We start from the raw sequence: 24,111 nt of genomic DNA, 5'->3' as shown, positions 1-24,111 counted from the left end.
TATGACCAAGCTGTGTAAGATTCTCAATGTGTTGTATTTTAAGGTTTAAAAAAAAAAGCATGCTTTTCCAAGCTAAATTTGCCTAGCTTTTTCTGTACCTCCAAACACAAGGCTATTCTCAAAGATTTGGTTTTAAACATCAACTTTTTTTTAAAGCGAAATTCCCAAATCTTGTTTTATTGCTGATAAAAACTTATGCCAACAGGAGAAAAATATATTAAAATTTCTACTGTTACAATCATATGACTTTGGTCAGGGTAGTTTATAGCTTATCATAAATCTAGCTGCTCTTGTGATTCTTCCCCTTCTTTTTCTTTTTTTCTTTTTCTTTTCTTTCGGGGGAGGGAGGGGAGGCGGGGAACAGGCTCAGTGGTGTGATAGGAACTGACATCAAGTTTCAAAGTAAACCAGGGTGGGTGCTGGGAGAAGTGAGGTATAAATGCAAAAAGAGACATACTTGTTTATGTACACACAATGTCTGTGAGTGTGTTGCTGGAGATGGAATTAGTACTCAGACTGCCTTGGGAATTTCAAAAGAAAGTAGAAGAGGAAATGTAGTTAAAATATGCAGGAAAATCTATGTAGATCAGTGTGACTTAGAGATTTGAGCAGAAACCTGTCCACGTAAAAGTGAATAATTGACCGGGTGGTGATTCTCTATGTGCTAAAGATTTTATGTAACTAAAGTATCAAAGTCTGAGTTTGTTTATGCACAACAGGTACACTTGCATTTTTCTGTGTAATAAAGTGTAGAGCAGTTTGCCTCTGACATAAGCGACTGTAGGAAATTAAAGGCCTTTGTATTGTGCTTACGCTTATTGTGGTGGTTGGGAGCTGATTGGGTGGGACCTTTGGGGTTATGGCAGCCTCTGTTTCTTTTCCACAGGTAGGAAGAAGCAAATCAGATGTGCTCCATCCAAAACCTGTGATGTACATAGTTACATAGTGCACTGTTAGGAAAATGGGCATAAAGGTTTTCTGGAGAAACCACTGCTTTTGTTTAGCTTTAGTGCTCATCTCTAATCTTTTTTTAATGCTAGTAAAAATTCATATAAGAAACTTCTGCTTATTTCCTCTCTTCAGAAAGGTCAATTTCTTGTGGATGCTGACTCTTGTTTCTAGGATAGCGTGGCACCTTAAAGCTCAGTGAGGTGCACTATGCCATCTCATGCATCCCTTCAGTCCAATAATGTTGGATAATATGATGCAAAGGAACTAAGAGTTGAGTCTCCATCAGTTGGTGCTGGCCTCTGGAAGAGCTCCCACCTGCATAGAATAAAGGAGGCAACGATTTGAAATGTCTATTTCTAGCACACTTCTATTTTAGTATCTTCAGATGCTATGCCAGGGGATGACTTGAGTAGCAGTAAATGTCTTTCCATCAGGCTGTGTACCTTTTTCCATCTTTCAGGACTGATTTTTGCTAATATGTACTTGTGGATATCTTCAAAGTGACAACTTTGAAGTCAGTGCTCTGCAGCGGGGGGGGAGGATAAAAAGCTGCTGCTTTTTTTTTTTTTTCTCCCAAAGTACGGGGGCTTAAACTGTGCTGGGTGGGAGTTTGATTCAGAGTTGAAATCAGGTGAGAGGACTAGGGAAGACTAATGACATGGACAAAGCGAGCTCTTTGGAAGTAACTACTACTCTCAAATTCAGGAATAACAAAATCTCTTTTCCTGTTATTTCACCTTTGCTGCTCAAAGGGATGCAACTTCCCTATAATTGCTACAGAGGAACTGCAGGCTCGTGAGTAGTAAGGAATTGTCTAATTTGGTCATCTCTGAATTTACCACTTCTTTGTAGTGGTGGCTGCTGGAGAGATTTTACATGCTTCTGCCAAGAAGTGTTAAAAATAAGTAAAAAATCAAATTTGCTGTTAAGGTCTCTGAAAATATCTTCTTTCAAATGGAAACCAGGACTAAACATATAAGGCAGTTTATGTAAGGTGAGACTGACTCAACAATAAAAATGTATCTCTCGCTGCACCGAGAGTCTTTACCTGATGTGGAGAGAACAATAAACTGTTTTGTAAGGTAAGGGGTCATTGCCAGTTTAAGTGTGTGTAACTTCTTAATTTAATGAAGTTGCATCATATGGCAGTGGTGAAATGTGTCCCAGACTTATTTAAAATGGGATTACTCTTGTCTTTCAGCCCTTCCACGCCAGGTATTGGCTCCTTCATATTGTCTAAAGTACACTTTGCTTTTGTGGTTCCTGAGAAATTCTCACCTAATCAGAGGGAGGGGGGAAAGAGAAAAATCTGGCCTTTAGAGCAGTCCTTCTAACTTCAAAAGTCAGTACTTATTTGTAGCACTTCCTCCTTTAATGCCAAGAATTAGTCTCTTTTATATTTGCTCTTGCTCAGTGGAGGAAAAACATGTGCAAAGTGATGCAAGCTTATATGTTCTCTTCTTTAAAAGGAATAATTACATCTTTTGATAGAAGAGGCATTCAGTTCACTGAGGGAGACGCATTCAGCTCATCTATCCTCTGCCAAAACAGTTAGACATATAGCCTTAAAGAAAAAGGGACTCTGCAGGAAAAGTTTTTTTAGAGAAAGGATATCCTTTGTTTCTATTAGTATAGATGTCTGAAATGGGGGGGGAGTTTTCCTAATATTGTTCATTATTAACTACTAGTTATTTTCCACTGGTGATTAAAATCCTGTTTGCTAGACTTCGGGGAAAAGGATTTGCATGTATGTCTGTCTTATCTGGCTACAAAAGAGCTTTCAATGCAAAATCTTTCTAAAGTGTTTGTGGAGAAACGCCTGGGCAGTAACGTTCTTGCATTCTGGTGTACTCTGGTGTACGTCTGTTCCTTTAGGTCTGCTTTTTGTGAATTGTCTTGGTTTCACTGCATTGGAAAGCTCTAGTTGTGTGAGAAGGTCCTGTAACTGAGGGAAATAGAATAGCCTTTCTTTTAGAAAGAATGAACAGATAAACCATGAAAACCCCTCCAAGAATTGAAGTTTAAGATAACTTTGAAAACTTCAAGCCTGAAGGATGAAGACTTAAAGTTGTGCAGCATTTAGGGAGTGGAAATTCCAATTTGTGGTCATCTTTTATGTTCTCTTTTCAACCTGAACGTCTTCGTTTTGATCTTTTCCTGCAACTGAAATAAACAACTCTCTTCCTCCCCTTCCTCCCGCTAGATCTCCGTTTCCTTTAAAGTACTCGTGTTAGTTCTTTATCAGAATGAACTGTTAACAAACTTTTATTTAAGAACATTTTTGTACTTGAACGCTTGGCAGAAAAATTCATGGTTGAGAAGCTGTGCTAGGTGTATTCACATGCTCCTCCGTTAACAAAGAAATGTACTGGGAAGTTGTTAAAATGATTTACAGTTAAAAGAGAGAAGGGAGTAGCTCTTTCCTTCCCTAGAAAGCAATAGGACACAAAGTAATGAAGAGTAAGTTATTGGCTTCATGTAGTGTTATGAAGAAAAGCTGACTCCTCTGCTGTTCTGCAAAATAATGCTTTATCTGGGCTGACTTTTATAGCTTTCCAGCATTCAGCTCGAGTCACAGGCAGATGGGCACTGTACTCAGAAATAAGGTCCCAGTCCATGGAGCGTATGACTTGTTGCCTTCCCTGGGTTTAGGGGCTGCCATTTCTTCAAACTAGGGCAGGGAAGACATTTGTCTGATACGGGAGAACAGCTTACTGCATGAGGTGTGACACACGGCTTTCCTAAAAGTAGGAAGGGCAATGTGTACTTGACTGAAGTCCAAGCACCTGTAGAGTCAACGTTGGAATTTCACGCTGTGGATCTCTGGGAACTCGACTAACGTTTCAGAGCAATTGGTGAGTTAGTCATAGCACCCTGCGATGACTTCTTGCCTCGCTTTCTGACTAAGCAGAGGAGCTTGTGAAGGCACAGCACGCCAGTGGTGGTGGCACCACGGAGCTCTTGTTGCTGGTGGGTTCTGCAAGCACTACACGAGCAACATTAGGATGCTGCATGTACTATCTTGAGAGCTGGGAGTTCTTGATCATTGCTAGAGACTACTTGGGGGTGTGGTATTTCTGCTTAGTGTCTTCTGTGTGCACTTGGTGTGGTGCAACTGCCTTAACTATGTGCAATGAGATGGATGTAATCTTAAAGAAAGCTCTAAGCTAAGTTCAGCCTCATCTCTAAAGGATAAGAAGTTGTATTGAGTTATGCACAAGTTATATTGTGATCAATATTGCCCCAAACGTAGATGTGCCCAGCCAAAATAAATAATCTCCATAAGGTGGCTTTTGTTTGCAGGCAAAGGGTGGAGGTTTCAATAAGGAAAAAGTGGTTAATTGCTTCATTTTATCTACGTTCATCAGGCAGAACTGGAACAGCTATTCTGCAAAAGCAGAAGTTTTAGATTGAAATAAAAAAAGATGGTTAAATAACTTGTCAGTGGTTTCCAATAAGTAATCATTAGTATAGGATCTCTCATTAGCAGTGTCGAAGAGGAGGAACCTGTTCTGAGGTATAAATGTGCCAAGAGAGGAAAAAAATCACGTTCAATGACTCTGACCTCTTGAAACTGAGGAAAATTGAAGAAAAACTTTGAAAGCAGGTGGAATTATTTCACGTTTATATTCCTGGAGTGCTAGTACACCTAGCACAAGTGAAGGTGGCTACTCCTGGGTGTGCTGGTGAGGCAGGGCTGTCTGCTGGCAGGGGGCTGTGGGGCACTCCAACCTTTTGAACTTCAATTGGGATGGTGAGAGAAACAGGGTATCAATCCGTCCATCTGTCTAGCAGTGCTGGATTCACTACTGGCCTTGAGCTTAAGGACCTGCTGGCAGGTTGCTGAGGTTGTCCTCTGAGTACATTTTGCGTAGGAGATACAAAAGTAACCCAAGTGTCACTTATCTCCTAGCTGGAGCTTCTAGTTTTCTCACTTCTGTTTTTAAGAAACTATTGCAGCAACTGGGTGAACTTCTGTAATTGGTGTGGCTTGCTTCTTGCGTTTGAGCAGCAGTTAGTTTTGCTAGCACACAACTCACAAGGTGTAGTTGTTTGTCCTGCTACCAGCTATGCAACTTCTACTCCCAGAGCTCTGTAGCGTTTGAAGCAAGAAATGTGGTTGAACTTTGCTGTTCTCTGAAAGGTGTGTCTAGAACTTTTATTACATATTCATGGACGTTTTGAAATGCAGGAAGTAGAAATGCAATAAAATTACTACTGATCGGTCATTTCCCAAAGAAATCTTTGAGACTGTAACATGTAGTCTTTAGTTGTGTAATTTAATAAAAATAAATTAAACTTCTCTACAGGCACTTAATTAAAACTTTGTCAGCTCTAATAATCTATTTAGATGCAGCAGCTTTTTGGTGTGGTTACTAGGTGGTGTGGCAAGCGCAATGGAAAGATGTTCTCATCTGTCCAGCTCAGTTTTTATTTATATACATTTTGTGGTGTTTATACATACAATGGGTATGGCTGCAAATGCGTTAAAATATTTGACCAAAGACCACATAGCCAAATCTGACTCCTGTGAACGGCTCTGGGCTGTTGGCAGGATAAAGCTCAGTAGATGGCATCCTTGGGGGAGAAGAGCTCACCTGGAGCCTGGGCAAGGTGATTTTCTCCCTGTTCCTTGTACCCATGCACTTGGGGCTCTGCTGGAGGTGCATGTCGACATCCACAAATGGTGAGCACGGAATTTAGAAGATTTCTTGACTCACTGAAATGTGAGGAGGGAGGGATAGTCAGCCTCTGTTTTCAACTTTGAGTTAATCTGCAGCAAATTTAGACCTTTCTCTACAGCTATTGGGACTGATGGTTTCCTGTTGTAGTCTGCTCTTTACTCAAGATCTCTGGCTGTCGGACACTGGTGCTGTGTCCTGTTCTTCATTTCTCTTCTCTGACCTTTTGTCTACTGAAAGTGAAAGACTATAGAAGCTACCCCAGGTACTGCAATTTTTTTTGAGCTAATGTATAGACCTTCAGACATAAACAGTTACAGTGCCCTTCCAGGCTGCAGGTTGTCTACTTTCCCAAGTAAGCAATAATATGGAATTAAGGTAACTCTTTACAGTTTTGCTGCTATGCAGAGGGTTTTGAATAACAGGAATGTAATTAATCAGCATTTTTTGATCCTCAAATCCAAGGCATATTATTATCCTTCCTTGATCCTCACAAGGAAGAAAAGTTTTTTTTTCTTTTTTTTTTCAGATAATGGATAAAATTGTAGTGCAGATATTCAGCTTGCATTTTAAGCGTGCATTAGCTTGTCTAAACAGTATGAGGATAATCATGCCCCCCTTTTTACAAGCTGTTTGTCTAATCAGAGTGAAATATGAAATCACTAGATACAGAAATAAAGCTAGTCTTCCATCTCACCTGGAAAAAGTCACCTTCTGATTCTAGTAGTAGGGTCTTTTTTCTTTTTTTTTTTGGTTATAATTTTGTCTAGTTGCATCTGCAGTTTTCTTCAGAAATTCCACCTGAAGGGCTTTTCCTGTCTATAGGTATTATCTCCTGTATATAATGGTATACCCAAGAGAAAATAGTTGTCTGAACTGCAATTAGGCGTTTTGGATTCTAAAACAGGAATATCTTGCTCTGCTTTGCAGTGTTGCCTAGAGGATGAGCTGTGCCCAGTTCTTCAAAAGTGTTCTGAGCCTTCTATTAACAAAGTGAAAGCCTGAAAAGCATTCAGCAGCCAGCACGGGTCAGTGGATGAGATACAGAGCTCTGAAGAGCCATGGAAGATTTCTTGAAAGGATTTGTTCAAGTCTATCAATACCTGATAAAACTTGAACCAGAACTCCTCTCATGATCCGTGTGTTAGTTATATGTTTGGTATTTGCAGATGCAGTTGTGAGGACAGGCTCAGTTTTTTATAGTTAAGTAATTTTTATGCTTTGATACGGTGAGATGAGGTGAGATTGAAGTGGACCAACTTTCAAAGAGCTTGCCAGATAAAATGTTGTTGATCATTTGAGGTTCATTTCACATGCATCAGTGACCGAACTAGGGCAGTTCCTAGAATTGATCCATGCCAGTCTCTTAAATTCTAATAATCTTGAAATGTTTTTTTTTTTTTTTTAAACATTTCTATTATCCTAGATTAGGTTTGAGTGGAAACGTGTGCAGTGGTTCCTATTACAAGGATGTCCCTTCTACTCTCGCCTCACCCCAGAATGCTGAAATACCTTTCTTTGGAGGACAGGGGATCGCGTGGGGATTTCTGATGGCTTTCATCTGTGTTTTCTCCACAGTGACTTCATTCTGGTTGCTCTGTCTGTTGTGTAGATGTTGTAACGCCACAAAGTGGGGAGAGTAATAGACTGGCATTTTCTGTATTCCTAGACGGCGAGGTAATGGTTGATGATGACTCTCAGCAACTCAGTACGTGGGACTGCAGAGACACTGGCCTTTGGGTCTGACTTTGTCCCAAAATGCCTGTGGCCTTTGTGTGGGATGATCCTTACATCTATAGCTGCAGAGCACTTACCTGTGTCTCCGAAAGGAAGTGCATTAAGTTCAGTTTTTATCTTGCCTCGATATTCATTATAGGTGTTTAAGAGTCTTTCAAAGTGGCTGTCCATTTTTAGTTTGCAAATAAATTATTTTCAGGCAGATAGCCACCATCTAAGCATACGAGCTCTGTCACAGCATGTTATCCCACTGTGTAAAAATACCTCCTAAAACTACAGTAGAAACAGAACGAAGCAGCAAGTTGAAACATGAAGTAAAACATGCTAACCATTACTCTTTGATATGTTTTTCCTTATGCTTTACAGGAAGGGAAAGCTTTTTGAATACTTCAGCTTCAGACTTTTGTGATAGCTTCTCCACCTGCCTCTTAGGGCTGAGTGAAAGCCAGAAAGTCAGAGGTGAGTGAGGAAGATAGCAAGGCAAAAGCAAAGGCCACAGCAGAAGCTATTCAGATATGTCACACCACAGGCTGAAGCTGCCTACTACAGAAGGTTTTTGAGTCATTATGAAAAGAGGAAGTGTTAATCATGGCAGTGATTAAACTGTAAATGGGGATAAAGGCCAGAGTCAGAGACTTTGGCTGCAGAAAATTTGGGTTCTGTTGCCATCAACCTGTCAGCCTGTAGCTTGCTCCCTCTTGTGCTTTCTACCCCTACCCACCAATCTCCTTCTGTTTTGAGTTTCTGGTCTAATCTTGGAACATCATGGCTTTAAAAAAGCTAGAAGGGACCACTATGGGTTCTTGGTACTGAACCAAATTGTTGTCTAGACCTTGGTTAGATGACTGGATAGTGAGCAGAGTAAGCCCTGGAAATGAAGGAAAAAGATGGAATACAAGCAGTTGGCAACAGTTATTTTATTCTGTGTTGGCATTTGGGTGATTTCTTTTTTTTTTTTAAATCCTTCTTCATTAAGTTACATTTTTTGTCTCCGTGGAGGCAGTAAAGGAGCTAACTTTGCAAATTAAAACCAAGATATTCTCAGGACCAGGCTATAGTGCAGTGAGATGAAGTGTTTGAGAGGTTAGACCTACCACTCCTAGCAACGTGTTGTCGTGTTTCCTTTCCCTGGTGGTTATTTTACCTGGAATTGACTGTTCAGTGGTAGACAAGGGTTTCTAGTATAGCTGAAGACTTATCAAACCCGGGGTCTGGGGTAGTTGCCTTTTGGCTTCAGTTGGTTAAAGGTCCTGTTCCCCCTCCCCAGCTGATGGCTGCAGATGTACTGGTTGTGGGAGTGTCATCTGCGCCTGGCAAACCTGTTGGCACCACAAACCTGTATAAACAGGTCAACTTCTGGTGGTTGATTTCTACTGAAATGGCTTTGAGATGTAATGGCTTAAGACACCTTTGCTATCTAGGTGGAACTGTTGATGAGAAAAGGCTGGAGAAGGTAACCTCAGCTGGGTTGGTAGCTGTGTCTTTGTGTGCTACCACTGCCTGTTGTGAAAGTCTCTGTAGCCTGAACTCTGCCAGGGTTGTACTTTGAATGGCTACCTCTTCTTTGGCTGAAATGAGGCAAAACGTTTCAATTTTCCACCCAAATATAACAATGCAGAAATGTAAGTCCAGTGGAAATTAAACAAAAAAAAAACCTACTTATCTTGTTCTACAGCTCGTATAGCAGAAGACAGTACATATTGTATTCTGTGAAGTTAATTCAAGTAATGTGAATCACTGGCCAACTGTCTCTTATGAAATAATTTGTGAAAGTTTGAGGCTTGAGTCAAATTTTACATGTATTCTTTTCATTAGATATTTATGCAAACATTCAGAAAACATCCTGAGATGAGGTGTATTTCCCATTCAATTTATATGGTCGTGTATTATTTTGGCAAACCTTTTCTTTACCCCCAAATTTGACCAAGAAGAATCCTGAACTCCAAAACTATAATTTGACAACCCTTAGAGTGGCAGCCATTAATTGCTGCTAGCAGACCCAATGGTTCTTACGGAGATGTGATTAAGTATATCATAACCTTTTTAAATCACATGGAATCTGAAACTTTCACTTTGGAATAAAAACAAACACTTTCTGTTGCACACAACTTGAAATTGGAAGCATTTCCTTTCTAAGTGTAGTAGTAGCCCCTTAGATGATTTTAAATACTAAACTACTGGTCAAGGAACTGTATCGTTAGGCTATTTCAAAATTTGAGTTGATTAAATTGCGGCAAAGGTTGTAAATCTGTGGATGATATTAAAAGCTCTCAGTCGTGGTATTAAAGAATAGCTGTTAATACAAAGATTTGTACTTACGCTTATTGTGTACTAGAACTATGAATGCTAATTCCAAGCTGTCTAATCTTGGCGAGGGGTGATTATGGTGGTGTGGTTGCTCAACAGCTATTACTAAACAGATGAGCACAGTTTTTACCCTGCCTCCAAACTCTGGTTTCGCAGGTTCTTGGAAAGGTTGCTTTGGCTTGCTGCATTTGTCACAAATTCATTTAATGCACAGATTGAAATATGGTTTCAGCTGCTTTATGTAGATGAATAAGAGTAGACTTGGAGTAGATAATAAATAAAAGATTGCTTTTATATAACAATCTCAAAGCAGTAGGCCAAGCTAATGGAGTACATGGATGTTAAAGACCATACTGTTTATTTCAACTTGGTAGGTAGAAAATTGACGAGCATCTTCTACCTGTCCCCCATTGACTAGTAAATTATGCCTGCTGTGTTCGAGAGCATTCAGTAGTTCTTTAGTCCTGAAGTTCTTTATTTGGGAGACAATGCCTTCCTTTTCTTTTGAAAAGTCTTACTGACTACTTTCTCTCTTTTTCAGGTGCTGGAGTTCTTTGTGGCACTGAACTTGTCCTTGAGTATATTTTGCTCAATGCAACTATTTGAAATGTTTGTACAGAAAAACTAAGTGCAACTGACTGTTTCTACAGACTTGAAAAATCAGAAGAAATAGTTCAAGAAACCTCATTCAGTCACTGAGAGAACCAATGGATACACGTTCAGTGATGTCTGAACACGGACAAAAATGAAAAAGAAATAATCTTTTGCTTGTGGAAAACAATTTTTTTTCCTGGCAGAGGTTTTTTAGCTTAGCAGACTTGCAAGCACATGTTGGAGAACTTTACAAGTGTCCTTATTGTGATCAGTGAACATCCCCCAAAGAACTGAAACCTTACATTAAAACACGTAATAGGGAACAGAACGTAGGAAACATGCCAACTCAGCCTCTCTTGGCATACATGGATGGACCGGATGGAATAGCCAGTACCGTTGGTGCACAGATGGAGAATAATGATGCCTCAATGACAATAAAAGGAACAAATACCATTTCTTACAAAAGCTTGCAAGAAAAGTTTCTCATGCAAGCTGAGGGATGTATGCCTCTGGACTGCATGTTTTGTGATGAGACTTTTAAACATCCTGAAGAACTTGGTAAGCATGTTTTAACTCAACATAGGCCCACTCTTTGTGAACCAGCTGTCCTGCGTGTCGAAGCAGAGTACCTTAGTCCTCTAGATAAATGTCAAGTAAGAACAAATTTGCCTTCTCCAAACAATGAAAAAGACAGTGAAGAACTTAGTTGTGAAGTTTGTGGACAAACATTTGATGAGGCTTTTGATGTTGAGGCACACATGAAAAAGCATAAAGATTCCTTCACATATTGGTGTAATGTATGTGGAAGAAGATTTAAAGAGCCGTGGTTCCTCAAAAATCACATGAGAACTCATACTGGAAAGCCAGGTTCTAGAAACAAGCTCCAACAAGGTTCTGAAAGCCCCATAACAATAAATGAGGTGGTGCAGGAGCATGTAACTGAAAATGTAACATCACCTTACAAAATTTGTATGGTTTGTGGCTTCCTATTTCTCAATAAAGAGACTCTAATTGAGCACAGTAAAGTGCACACCAAAGAATCAGTACCCAATGGTGAAAGTCCTCAATTGACTGGTGAATCTAATCCAGAAGAAACAACTCAAAGAGAAGAATTTTTGCGATTCTTGAATTTGAGACCAAACTCGGTTTCAGAAAATGACAAATCACAAAAACCTGTGAAATGGATAGCTGAACTAGATCCATTCAATACATATCAAGCATGGCAGCTGGCTACCAAAGGTAAAGTTGCAGTTGGGCATGGCCAAATTAAAGAACCCGGGCAAGAAGGAAGTACAGATAATGACGATTCCTCTTCTGATAAAGAAGAACTTGGTGAAATATGGAATGCAAGTAAAGGTAGCCAGACTGAAAATACAGGGAAGTCAAAAGTAAATAAAAACAGCAGTTATACAGGGAATAGTAACTTATCCCAAGACAAATTGAAACATCCCAGTGGTGAAGTGCCTTCTATGGAGATGGATTCTAAATTATCCCAGAACAAAGAGAAACCGACACACTGTTCAGAGTGTGGTAAAGCCTTCAGAACATACCACCAGCTAGTCCTTCATTCCAGAGTGCATAAGAGAGACAGGCGGACTGATGGAGAGACTTCAGCTGCTTCAAGGACGTGCTGTAATGATATAATGGCAAATCTGGATGAAAATGGAGCAACAGAGCGAATGGAAGGAGGGTCTGAAGATGGGTCTGAAGATGGCCTTCCTGAAACACTTAATCTAGGTGAGCAGCATTTTTGAGACATGGGATTGAACTAGCTGTTGCTATACAGTTCAGGAGCTGTTTAAAGCCAAAAATGGATCTTGTCTCTTAGATAAATTTTTCAAAACTTGCCCTGAGATATAGAATGCTATGGTGGGAGAAGGGGAAAAGAGGAAAGAGAAGGAAACAATTGTCCGAACAGCAATGTTTTCAGATCTTTGAAGCTGTGTTGGGCCTTCTTGCAGTTATGATTTGGGTTTCTTGAATAATTGAAATACTTTTAACAATAATCTGTCTAGAAAAAGTCTGCCTTGTGTCTCCCCCCCCACCTGTAAGATTCATAGTTTTACTGAATATATCAGTTACATTCTTGTCCAGCACATGATTTTACAAGTAATATTTCTGAAGTCATTGCATTTTTCACACTTTATTCTGCATCTTGTAAGAAAGGGCAGAAAAATGTCCAGTGCTCAAGATTAGCAGCGGTTGGGATCCTGAGAAGTGAAGAATAATTCAAAACTTTTTTCTCTCCATCTGCAGGTTGCATGCTTATTTTGAAGGGAATGTAAATTGAAAGGCTAAATGCAGAACAAACAACTTTAAATTAGTTGTGTAAGGGCATGCATATAGGTTATTAATATGTGGACACTATATGTAAGAGGAATATATTGAAGGATTGCTAGCAGTTCTCTCTGACAGAATAGATGGACTCAATCTATGTTACTCAGGACTAATTTTGAATCTCACTGTCTCTGGAAAAATGTGATACTGATGCTAAATGATTCCTTAATTGAAAAAGCTTGCATGTCTGGGGACAAAATGGAGTAGCAAAAAGACATGTAGCTAATCTAGCACTCTTGTGTGTGACACGCTTTGAGTCTGCCTTTAAAGAACAGACACTTGCATAATCTCAAGAAAAGACATAACGTACAGAATGTCCTGGCACGCACGACCGAGTTTTCCGTTTCTGGTAATGTGCAGCCCTTTATTTTGCCTCCAGTAATAAAGGAATAAAATCATTACCTAATGTTAGCTTGCTTGTTTTGTTTCTTGGTCTTGTCCAAAACGACAACAGCTCTCATTGTGCGATGCTGAGTCATGCTTATTGAGACATTATCTGTTTGTTTAAAACAGCTATGGCTCTTCTTAGCCAGAGTTTAGCCATGCTTAGCATTTCCAGTATGGAAGCTTTCCAACACACAGGAACTGTAGAGAACCATTTTAAGCTGTCTGTCATGGCTTTTAACATCTTAGTCAAGGAAAATGTTTCCTTCTTTCTATTCTCGCTGTAGTGTTCTAGTTAGCTTTGACTTGGGTATTTTACTTAAGTTGTCTTGATGTCTTTACAATTCAACCTGCCAAAGAAATCATGTTGATTTGACTGGTGCCTTGTGTGGAAGTTTTCTCCACTTTCTTCTTAGATATTATGCTGTACTTGCCGCCCTCCAGTGGTAATTACTGCTGCTTACACTTGAGTGAAAACTTTTTTTTTATCTGTGAATTTGTTCCTTGAAAACGTGCCTCACGGAACTAGCAACCCAGACACTTTCCTGTTTGTTGAAGCTTAAGCATTCATGCTTCTAGTGAAAGATTGCTCATCAAAGCTAAGGTGGTGGTTAAACAGGCAAGCAGTCCATTGATTAGCACTGAATTTTATTATAACAAAGAAAAGAATCAGTCTTTGTCCCCACCTTCCTTCTGCAGAACAAGTCCCTGTGTTGTGTTAGGGTGCTCAGAGCAGGTTTGCAGTCCAGATGATGCACTGATTGAAGCATTTCCCTTAAGATAAGATAAGCTTATAACCTCCATGAAGTTTTGACATAGGCCATTCTCTGCTGTAGATCATTAAAGATAATTGGATGTTTTTTCTTCTTTGAGGCCTAGTTTTACATCTTGTTTGTTCTCTGGGGCTTCTTCATTTCAGTCACTAACCGCAGTGTTACTTGACACAGTTGGAAACCTACTTAACTATTTGGCTTTCTGATCAAGTGTGCATCAGTGCTGAGCCAAAGATGCTCACAGGCTGTAGGAGCTGACAATGGTTCATCATGCTGTGCTTTTTCCTTAATACAGTTAAGATAGTTGTTTATAGTTTTGAAAGGGACTACAGACTTGCATTTGCTCTTCGTAATATAGCTATATTTTCTCCCAAAGATAAAAATGAAGATGGTTTGGAAAGAGCAAAAGTTAAAAACCTTGGAGCCTCCAGAGAATGCAGCTATTGTGGAAAGTATTTTCGCTCAAATTATTACCTCAATATTCATCTCAGAACTCATACAGGTAAATGGGTTTCAGCTTTGTGGGAGGGGAAGAAAGTCTGCTGAATCCAATAGGACAGAATATTTGGTTTTGCTTAAGAAAAACATAAGTTACCTTCACAATTTCTGGTGTTTAAAAAGTTTTCTCTAATGCTAAGAAAGTTCCAATTACAATTAATTCATTATTTACCTAAATGTAAATCTTTCTGAATAAGGCTAATTATATTATACTCTGAACAACATGTATTGTGTTTTAAAATTTAGAATTCTTTCTGCTTTTGGCAGTCTAGCAAAAAATTTGTTTTAGACAAACAAAAAAACACCTCTACCTTCCAAGTATTAAGTTGTTTTTTTGTTAGTTGCTACTACCTGAGGGAAAAGTTGTCTATTCCTCAGTTTGCTTGGCTAAGGAAAAGTTAAACTCTTCCTACTTCTGTTAATACGTGCCCATGTTTCTTTTGAAACAGCTCTATTTATAGAAGAACTGTAACGTTTGTGTTGTTGAATAGCATGCTTGTGGTATGATCAAGGGCTACAAATTGTTGGAGTTGACCCACAGCTGTACTTCGTGCTTATCTCTGCCAAACATATTGTCAGCTACCATCTCCATACATAGGGAACATGTGGAAAATATCTTCATCAGAACCAGAAGATGTCACTGTAGTTAGCAAAAGTAGTGAGATGTAGTAGTTTAAATGACTTAGTTTGAGATTTAAGTTTATGTGAAAGGTGAAAGAAAAAGCTATTTTACTGTTGTAAGATATAGACTATTCCCTTGTCTTTAATTGTATTCAAGATTTTAAATCAATTTGCATCCAACTGATTTACTGATAAAACTGTGTTTCAGGTGAAAAACCATACAAATGTGAATTCTGTGAGTATGCAGCAGCACAGAAAACTTCACTGAGGTATCATTTAGAGAGGCATCACAAGGACAAGCAAGCTGATAGTGCAGCAGACGTGAAAGGTGACAGCAAAGTTTCGTTGCAGAGTCAGGAGACGGAGCTCTTGCTGGCTGCTGATGGTGCTCAAGAAACCAAAAATTTGAAGAGGCTTTTTGATGGTGCCAAAGATGCTGAGGGCTGCCCACCTGCAAAGCAGCAAAAGGAAATTCTGTCCTTGAATAACGCAATAGGCAGCACAGTCCTTATAAGAATGAAAAACGATTCTAGGGAATTGAACAAACGTTCAATTTGTAACAATTTGAATCAAATGCATGAGAATATGTCTGCTCCTTACTTGGAAAAACTAAAGACTGAGAAGGAGACAAAGGAAGTTCAGCCCTGTGCTCCACGTAAGAGAGAGAGAGAGGCTTCTGTGGAATCGGAGGGAGATGATGTCCAGTATGTTTGTGCTTTTAAGGATGGAAAAAATGCGAGTGATGTGCGAGAGTGCCCTGAAAACTACAAACACAAACTTATGGCGGACTCTCAAGAAATGCCCTTGAACTTATCTGTTGGGACTTCACAAGAATGTTCAGTGGTTTCAACTGCTAGAGGCCTGCTAGCACCCAGCACCTGCCCATTTTGTACTTACAGAACATTCTACCCAGAAGTCCTAATGATGCACCAGAGGCTGATGCACAAGTACAATCCTGACACCGTTAACAAAAACGGCTATAGAAACAAGACTCTAGCTAAAGCCAGACGCACTGGATGCCCTCCAGCTCTGCTTGGTAAAGATGTGCTTCCTTTGTCCTTTAATCCTAATAAAAGTAAGGCTTCCCCATCTACACAGCAAAAACTGCTGCAAACAGGGAAATCTAAGCAATGCCACCCTCCACAGAACAAAGTCCCTCTCTTTGCCGTGACTGACTCAAGCAGCACAGCCCCAAGTAACCTCAAGTTTCACAAACAGCCAAGTAATGTTGGAGCTCAGGCAAATAACTATAGACAACCTCAGCAAGAAATGCACTCCAGTTCCAGTATCTCTCCAGTATTGGACAGAGTAAAAAGAGCTGAATCTAAAGTAAAAGCTCTAAATGTGGCAGTGTCTCAATCTGGTGTAGTGAGCAGCAACATGAATGGGGCTCTTGACTCTCACCTAAACGAATCTGCCTGGCCTTGTCATCGAGGAAGAGACTATCTTTGTAGTAAATCTGTGGGCAATGTAAATCTAGAGTATGGTGAAACATCTTCTAAAAGAATGAAACATAGTGTGTTAGTTATTGAACAAGCTGACTGTGCAGTGGCTAATTACAGAAGATACGAAACGAGCAGATTTCGTGTTGCAAACAGATATGCAAATCTGCTACCTCAGGAATGTTCTCGCACCAAACCTGCATCCTCTGTTTTGCCAACCAAACAAGGGCTTCTGAATTCGGATGACGTTGACTCTCCTAATGTATTGACTGTTCTCAAACCCTATGAGCCATATAGCTCTGGATCACTTTACAGTTCTTGTGGATCTAGTAATGGCCAAGTAACCAGCTCTACAATAGAAGGTACCGTATCTCCTTCCTACTTAGTGTCTTATAACATTATAAAGGAAGGTGAATGAAATAAAACACAAATGCATAGTGATAATTGAAACAATAGAGAAAATAAAGCTTTATTTTTTTCTGGTTAAAGCTTGGATTTTAAATGTAAAATCCAGGTTCAGCAGACTCCTGTTTTGGGGAATAAGTCATGTAAGTTCTGAATTTTAAAGAGGGGTTTAAAGTTCCTCAAGTTCTGCCCTCCTCCCCATGGGTTTCTGATGTCAAACATGTATTGTTTGCTCATCAGAGCCCTCCAGACATGCTGTCTAATTCAGGATATGGAATGGGCCTTTCTACTTAATTTACAAGAAATCTTGGACAATCTGGAATATTAATAGAAGCTTTAAAAAATTAACAACCCCCCCCCCCCCCCCCCCCCCCCCAAAAATAATAATCTCATAGACAATTGTTCTCTTCCATTGCAAAAAACAATGTATTAAAAATCACCAACTGTGATGTAAATCTTAAAACTGTATCATTCAGTGGATTTTTATAATGTCTAGGTTTTAGTTGGAACAGAATGCTTCGTTAAATCGAGACAACATATTTCTGCTATTCTAATTATGGTGTCTTCATTGCACTAAGAAGTAAGGCTTTACTGGTTAAAATGCTTAATCTAGCAGAGATAAATGCTTTGATGTATTTGGAAAACTGGTAATTTTGAGATTTTTTTTGTGCTTTGTTAGCACTTGCAAAACTTAGCAGGAGGCCAAGATTAAAAGGTGCTAGGTGATATTTAAGCAGTTGTCTTACTATTTGTAGAAGATATTTATGACTTTTAGCTGAGGCTGGTATGTATTTAGCCTTAAATATAGGACTTTCAATTTTGAAATGAAGATCCTATTATAGAAGTGAATAGTGCGTGTGTGCACTCTGTAGTCTGAAGGTATCTGCTGAATACTCCAACTCCCTGAATACTCCCATTCTCTAGAAGAAGATCACTCTTCTGAGGTAGTCCGGGTTCGTAACAAGCAGGGTTATGTTACCCTAGGTCAGAGCAAACTGCAAGGCACTATGTGTGTTTAGTTATGTGGCAAAAAATCATGTTTGGTCTGTTCTGTTTGTGTGTATTAGAGTTGTGGGCTCGCTAGTAGATTGGGGAAAGATGAAGTAAAGTGTTATAGCGCTGCTTCCAGCCTAGCTATGGGAAGGATAAAGGAACAGCTAGCATCTCCGCTGACGCATTGCACAGCCACCTCAGCAGGGTTAATTCCTGGTTTCGTGAAGTGCTGTCTGTGTGCAATGAATTGCACAGAGGAATGTGGAATGGGCACTGCTACACACAAAAAGCAGAAGGACAGACGCAGGGAGAAGTGCTACTGCCTCTTGGTTCCTAGTGATCTGAGAGAATTAAATACTTTTTTTTTTTCCTAACTGTCTTTTCTGTGCACAGAAGTCGTTCATGCTGTTGTGGAATTTACAGCGCTTTGCAAGGCTTTTTATTAATGGTTAATTGCAGCTAAGAACATTTGGGCTTTTTAGGGAATCTCATGATATTGTATAAACCCTTGTCAATTTCTGTGGAAACATGAGGGGGAAAAATACCTGTTGTAGCTTCAACCACTTTGGGAAGTCTGTACCCTAAGGACTAGCTGGTGGGCTAGTGTCTTGCCCCTCTGCTGCATTACTGTACTTCTGGACTAGACAGGCTCTCTTCTGCCAGTATTCTTAGTGAAGCCAGCCTGTGGAAGTGGCAGTTGATGCAATACTATTTATAAACAGTGACTTCATTGGAATTCACCTTGTTCTTCTTTTTGAAAGCTCCACCTGTCTACCAGAAAAATCTGTGGTAGGCTTTTCTTCCTCTTCTGTAGTACGAGCCTGGAGTCAGTAGCTCACAGTCAAGAACTTTTTACTGGTTTTTGCTATGTAAAGTTCTCAGAACTCTGGCTACAACTGACGTGACGGTATCATTGTCATAGAAATAATGATTTCATTGTTCGTTGCCTAATGCCATCTCAGGGCAAGAGGAGCCACTTTTTATGGCTGTTACTTACCTTGGAAAGACTTGTGAAACAAGACCCCTTCAGTGGATTTTCTTAGCATGTTCAATAAAAGCCTTGTGCAATAAAATGTAGGCTTTTAAGGCTAATTTTCCCGGCTTTCCAACCATTCTGCCCAGAAGTACACAAATGAAACCAAACCTTGATGTTTTTGAGAAGGTTATGGGTAGCAGACAAGTAAACTTCACGGTATTAGAGTTCTAACATGGGTGGAGACAGTAAAGATGAAAGTTTCTGCACATTCTTTTTTGGTTCAAAAAAAAAAAAAAAAGCTGAAGTACCCCTGTTTTTTCAGAGTTGCAACCCCACAGAGGTGCTTTGTGAGATGTCATATGCAAAGTACTGCAGGTGTAGGCCCGCAGGTTTCTGTAGTCTTTTTATTCAGCCCTGGTGATATTATAAAAACATGTCCAAAACCTTTCTTTAAGGGTCCATGTGCCTTGTGGCAACGTTACTTAGGTCCTATGAACATGTTATGTTGCATGTTTAATGCTGGATCAAGTTGTCATGAGAATATGTTCCACTTGGCAAACTTGATTAAAGCATGATGCCTTCCATTACTGCTTGTAAGCTGTGCCACTCTGTGTTGCCCTGAAGAGACAGAAACGATCTGAAACCACTCAGTTTGTGTTATTTTCAAATTACTTGCCTTTGCAATGGCAACATGCTATCAAGGATAACCTGTTGGCTGATTGATCTGGCAGAAGCTGCAAATTAAAGACAATTGCTCACGACACACTCCAATGGCTTTGTAGATTCTGTTGAAATATTAATTTAAATTTGCCATTTTAATTTAATTAAAGCTTGCTAGGTTTTTTCAATGCTGCATTTAAAGCTTTCATGGAGTATGGATGGCAGTTGGGCTTTTTGTATCCTGTGGGAGTAATGATTCTTGGCTTTTTTTCCTTTATTTTATGAAGTGATTTTTGACTGCTTGCTTAAGCTAATAAGACTTGATATGGAACAGGCATTGATTTCACATATATAAATCTGAATTAATGGTCTTAGATAAATGTAAAATTACCTGTATACTAGACTGAAAATTACTTAAAGTTCTTGATGTACATGGTTATTTAAAGTGTTACAAATTCCACATAATCTATGAAGGTAGTAATGTAGCACGCTTGTTTTTCATTTCAAATACACGTTTAAGAATTTGATTTTCAAACAAATACAGGAAATGGACATGTAGGCATCATGCTATAGAAGGTATTGCAGCACTTAAACCTTCTTAAAGTCAAGCCTACTGTATGATGAGTTAAGCAAAGATATCTCTTTCTTGCAAATAAAATAAGCAAAACCTAGCATGATGGACATTGTGTGCATACAGCTTAAAACCTAGTTTTTATGTTTACATTTTTCTCCTCGTCTTAATCCTGGATATTGCGTTTCCTATAACCTTTTAATAGGACTAGGAGTAGCTATTGTCTTGGGCCATGCTCATGAGTTGTATTTTGGTAGCTTGTGGTGTTTTGGGATTCTGGATGTTGACATAGACCTGCTCACAACTGAATGTCTGACTAATTAGATTAGCAGGAAATAAATTAACTCCTCTAAATTTATTTTTGTCAGGAAAGAGATCAGTGTCATACCAACACTTATCTAGCAGCGTGCTACAAAAACGAAGTTATGAAAGTTTCATTGGCAATGCACGCTTTCGACCAAGTGACAAGAAGACTTGATCATTTGCTTCAAGAAACGGTAAACAAACCTTTTGAACTAATTGTTACTTAAATATTGCATTATGTACTCATAACATCAAACGTTGCTGCACAGTGTGATGAGAGGTTATGAAAGTATGAACCAGAACAGCTGAAAATACAAACTCTTCTTAGGAAGTGAACCAAATACTCAGAGAGCATTAGTTATTTCAAATATCAGCAGTAGCTTACTTTGCATAAAAATGTATACGTGCTCCTTTCATAAAAGAAATGGAAGTCCTAACAATAGATAAATATTTTAATTAGATACAGTATTAGTGGGAACTGCTCAACAAGAGGGCCTTCCCCTTGAGTCAGTGTATGCGGGCGGGGGAACAACATGCAGAGAACTGGAAGTGAGGAAGTGCCTGTTATCACAGTTCATGAATCCTATTAGTCCCTGAGAGGTTATCTTGGTTAGTCCTTCCTGAAGATGTCTACATTACTCATTTTACAACTTCTGAAGACTGTGAGGATTGCCTCAGACAAGACTCTTGGATTATTTCATAGAAAAGTAAGGGTTTCCTGATAGCTAGCTCCTTGACAGTTTATCTTTGTGTACTGGAGCAGTTGTTCCAAATAGCTTTTCCTTTGTTTGGCTGAGGGATGGGTGTAGCCTCTAAGGGAAACAGGTCAAGTGAGAAGAATTAGCTTGGTATTCTGAATTCCTGTGCTTCATCTCTGCAGTATGTAGCTATATCTCAGAACTTCACAATTCCATTGTGTTCACAACATTCTTAGCTGCTAAGGAGATAAGCACTCTATAAGACTATAAATAAATGTGTATGCTGCTTCTATGCTGAAGCTACAGATCATTTTCCTCATTCAAATTTAAGCAGATACCTCTTGAGTGCTACAGCACCTGGACCAGCATGCAGGCTTTTGTAGAAAGATTTTCACGTATCTGGGGAGCAGAGCTGTCTGACCTCTAGCCGACAGCTTTTAAAACACTTTGCTTTAGTTCTTGATAGTCTTCTAATCTTACTGCTTTTATTGTCCCCTACTAAACATATTTTTGCTTAGTTCTGCTTTTAAGCTAACTCAATTTCCTGCCTGTATTTCTGCTTGGGGCCTGAGTGTCTTCAAAAGTAGACTTGATTGCTAGCTTTTATTTGTTATGAAATAGATTCAGACTGTATATGGCAATAGTAATTTCAACATACACTTGTGCAAGGGTGCAGATTAAATTCTTTGTTTTAAAAATGCATCCTCCCAAACAAAGTGTTACGGTATTTTATAGTTTTATACAAAAAACACAAACACCAACGTTATTTTTTTTGATTTGTTCTAGGTCTGAAGGACACAAGTGCATGTTCTATGGAATTATATCTGCAGTTCATCCCTTGAGGAAAATGAATGGTGAAAGCTACTGAACTAAGCTGTGATTGTACTGTATATAAAAACACTACAGTTTTATAATATTGGTTCTGTTAACATTTTGTACCAAATAGCCATAAAAAGTAGTCTAAACAATTGGGTTATGAAGGTGTGTGGAGAATGTATATCTTGACATTGACTTTGAGTATTTTTCATTAGAATTAATTGACCAAATATTAGGTAGGAATTATATTTTTACATACTTGAGCGCTGCTGAAAAGAGTTTCTTTGAAAGAATATATAATCCTTGCACCTCAGGTAAACTGTAAATACTGAAGTTGAAATCCTGTTTGCTTAATGCTCCTTTTTCATAAAGGTGAAAGTTTCTCAAATGTTTTTTTTTTTCTGTTGAACTATGTTAGTTTCTTGAAACAACTTCCAAATAAACTGTCTAAAACTGTCCAGTTTATAAATGTTGTGAACATCAAAGCAACGGTGCTGATGTTAAGCTGATCTGCCTTGTATATGTTAGGACCATAATGTGTTGGAGGGATCTGCTTTCCTGGAGCTGTTTTCAGCATGTTTTTAGAGGCGTGGATGAGGCAATACTTGACATTTGAATTTGTCAGTGTGGTGTTCCTGAAATACGGTTGGATTCCTCTTTTGGCATTGGTTGCTGTTCTTCAGAGAAGTTTTTTTAGTGAACATCTCTAGCAACGTACAAACTTTTACAGCAGAAAATACCTAGGACTTGCATGAGAAACGATACTAATCTAAATGTTTCAGATGTTTAGTTTTCTACTAAACTCCGTACAGTTACATTTAGAGAAAACTACTTTGCACCTTTGTCCAAACTATCAAGTCACAAACAGGCTTACAATATGAATATGGGATCTACAGACTTCAAAAAAGGGATGTGGCTATGGTATAGCCTGCTTGACTGTGCTTGGAAGCTTCTTGATGTCTGTTTTTAGCATCTACTGGGTGTTTAAAATGAGTAAGGAATAACCTGTTCATAGGAGAATATCTCCTTTTATATTTTTTTGTGAAGACAACAAGAGTTTTTTCTAATGCACATGCAGTTTTAACTTTTCCTAAAGGGAAGATGGCCAGTTTCCATCCAGTAAAGCAGAACTGTGTAATTTGACATGCGTTCCTAGTTGCTTCTCATAAAGCCTGTAGTTAAGTTGATTTCTTCTGTACCTGGCTTTGACTTCCATATATTTGAGTAAAACAAACAAAAAAAATTTGCACTGTTCATTTTACTCTCTTCCCTCAAACAGCAAATGTAAACTAGCAAAACCTAGAAACTCTTGTTTTTTCATTATGCAACTTGAGATGTTCCCGTTGTATGTCTTAGTTCCTGAATATGGGACCTGATTTTAATGTCTCTGTAAACTGGCGATGTAATGAAGTGCTGTGTATCAGGAAATTGTACACTATTTACCTTCTTTCCTGTTCATAAGCTGAGCCATATGTACATAATCTAGATTTGTTTTCCTAGTTTTGCACTTTTATAGCCTATTTTTTGAAGATGGATTCACTTGGAAAATGGTTAATCTATTTTTTTGCGTGATCTTTCAATGAGTCTTATAGAATGCATGCTGTAACTATCATCTATGTACCTTATGGGGTTCTGTGATTAAAACATGTACAGGGCTGTATTAAGATGTGTAAGCAAACAGACCTAAGATGTGTTTTTAATCTTCCTTCATGCCGGTACAGTTTCCCTCAAGGCTTTTAGTAGATATCTTGGGGGTCGAATGGAAAAATGGACATGAAGACTCTATTTCATGGCAGCCCAGTCCTGTACTTCAGAATACACTTTGCCCATCAGTATTAACTATTGGGATACTACTGGTTTTGTATGTTTCTTTGGAGATAACAGTGCATATATAGAGGTACAAATTGTTGATTTTTCTTTTTGTTTTTTTGTATTTATTTCATTCCATTTTGTTTTATTTTAATTGGTGAAACCAGAAGTTGTCAAGCAGTAGGCACACATTACTCATTTAATTTATGATGTATTTCACTTTAGTTGAGTATATTATTACATGTGGATGTAAATATAGACCTGGTGTTTTGCAAAACTGGTTTCTGTGTCTTGTTTTTAAAGATTAAAATTAGTTGGATGGAATTTCATATTCTCTTGACCTTTCATCATACTCAGACCCCTGTGGGAGGAGAAGGAGGACCTGCCAATAACCAAACCCAAATTCATGTCCTATTCAGTTGCTCTCATGAAAATACTGAGTCACTTCCCAGGAAGTCTGGCTGAGGCTTGGAGGACAACTCTAAAGAAGAAACCTTTTGTTTCTTCCTCTTCAGTTTTCTTCCTTTAAGAAAAACAGAGTTCTTGTATACGTA

At 38.9% G+C, this 24,111-nt stretch overlaps 1 protein-coding gene across 5 annotated transcripts in view; it reads left to right on the top strand.

The window, feature by feature from the left end:
• The window catches only part of ZNF217 (zinc finger protein 217), a 28,386-nt gene extending 4,552 nt beyond the window's left edge, over positions 1-23,834 (top strand). For 4 of the 5 annotated variants that reach the window (XM_068700659.1, XM_068700660.1, XM_068700662.1 and 1 more), the window contains 5 exons: positions 10,219-12,008; positions 14,142-14,267; positions 15,093-16,688; positions 20,300-20,428; positions 21,719-23,834. In XM_068700659.1, coding sequence (XP_068556760.1) covers positions 10,610-12,008; positions 14,142-14,267; positions 15,093-16,688; positions 20,300-20,409 — 3,231 coding nt within the window. In that variant the 5' untranslated portion in view covers positions 10,219-10,609 and the 3' untranslated portion in view covers positions 20,410-20,428; positions 21,719-23,834. Of the gene's footprint in view, positions 1-7,736; positions 7,830-10,218; positions 12,009-14,141; positions 14,268-15,092; positions 16,689-20,299; positions 20,429-21,718 lie in introns of all 5 variants that reach the window. The other variant, XM_068700661.1, reaches the window with a different exon arrangement.
• The last annotated feature ends 277 nt before the right edge of the window (positions 23,835-24,111 follow it).

Source organism: Anas acuta, chromosome 16 (genome assembly GCF_963932015.1).
Source record: "Anas acuta chromosome 16, bAnaAcu1.1, whole genome shotgun sequence".
NCBI classification, from domain to species: domain Eukaryota; kingdom Metazoa; phylum Chordata; class Aves; order Anseriformes; family Anatidae; genus Anas; species Anas acuta.
The sequence above is the reverse complement of the archived record's forward strand: the minus strand, read 5'-3'. Positions and strand labels throughout refer to the sequence as shown.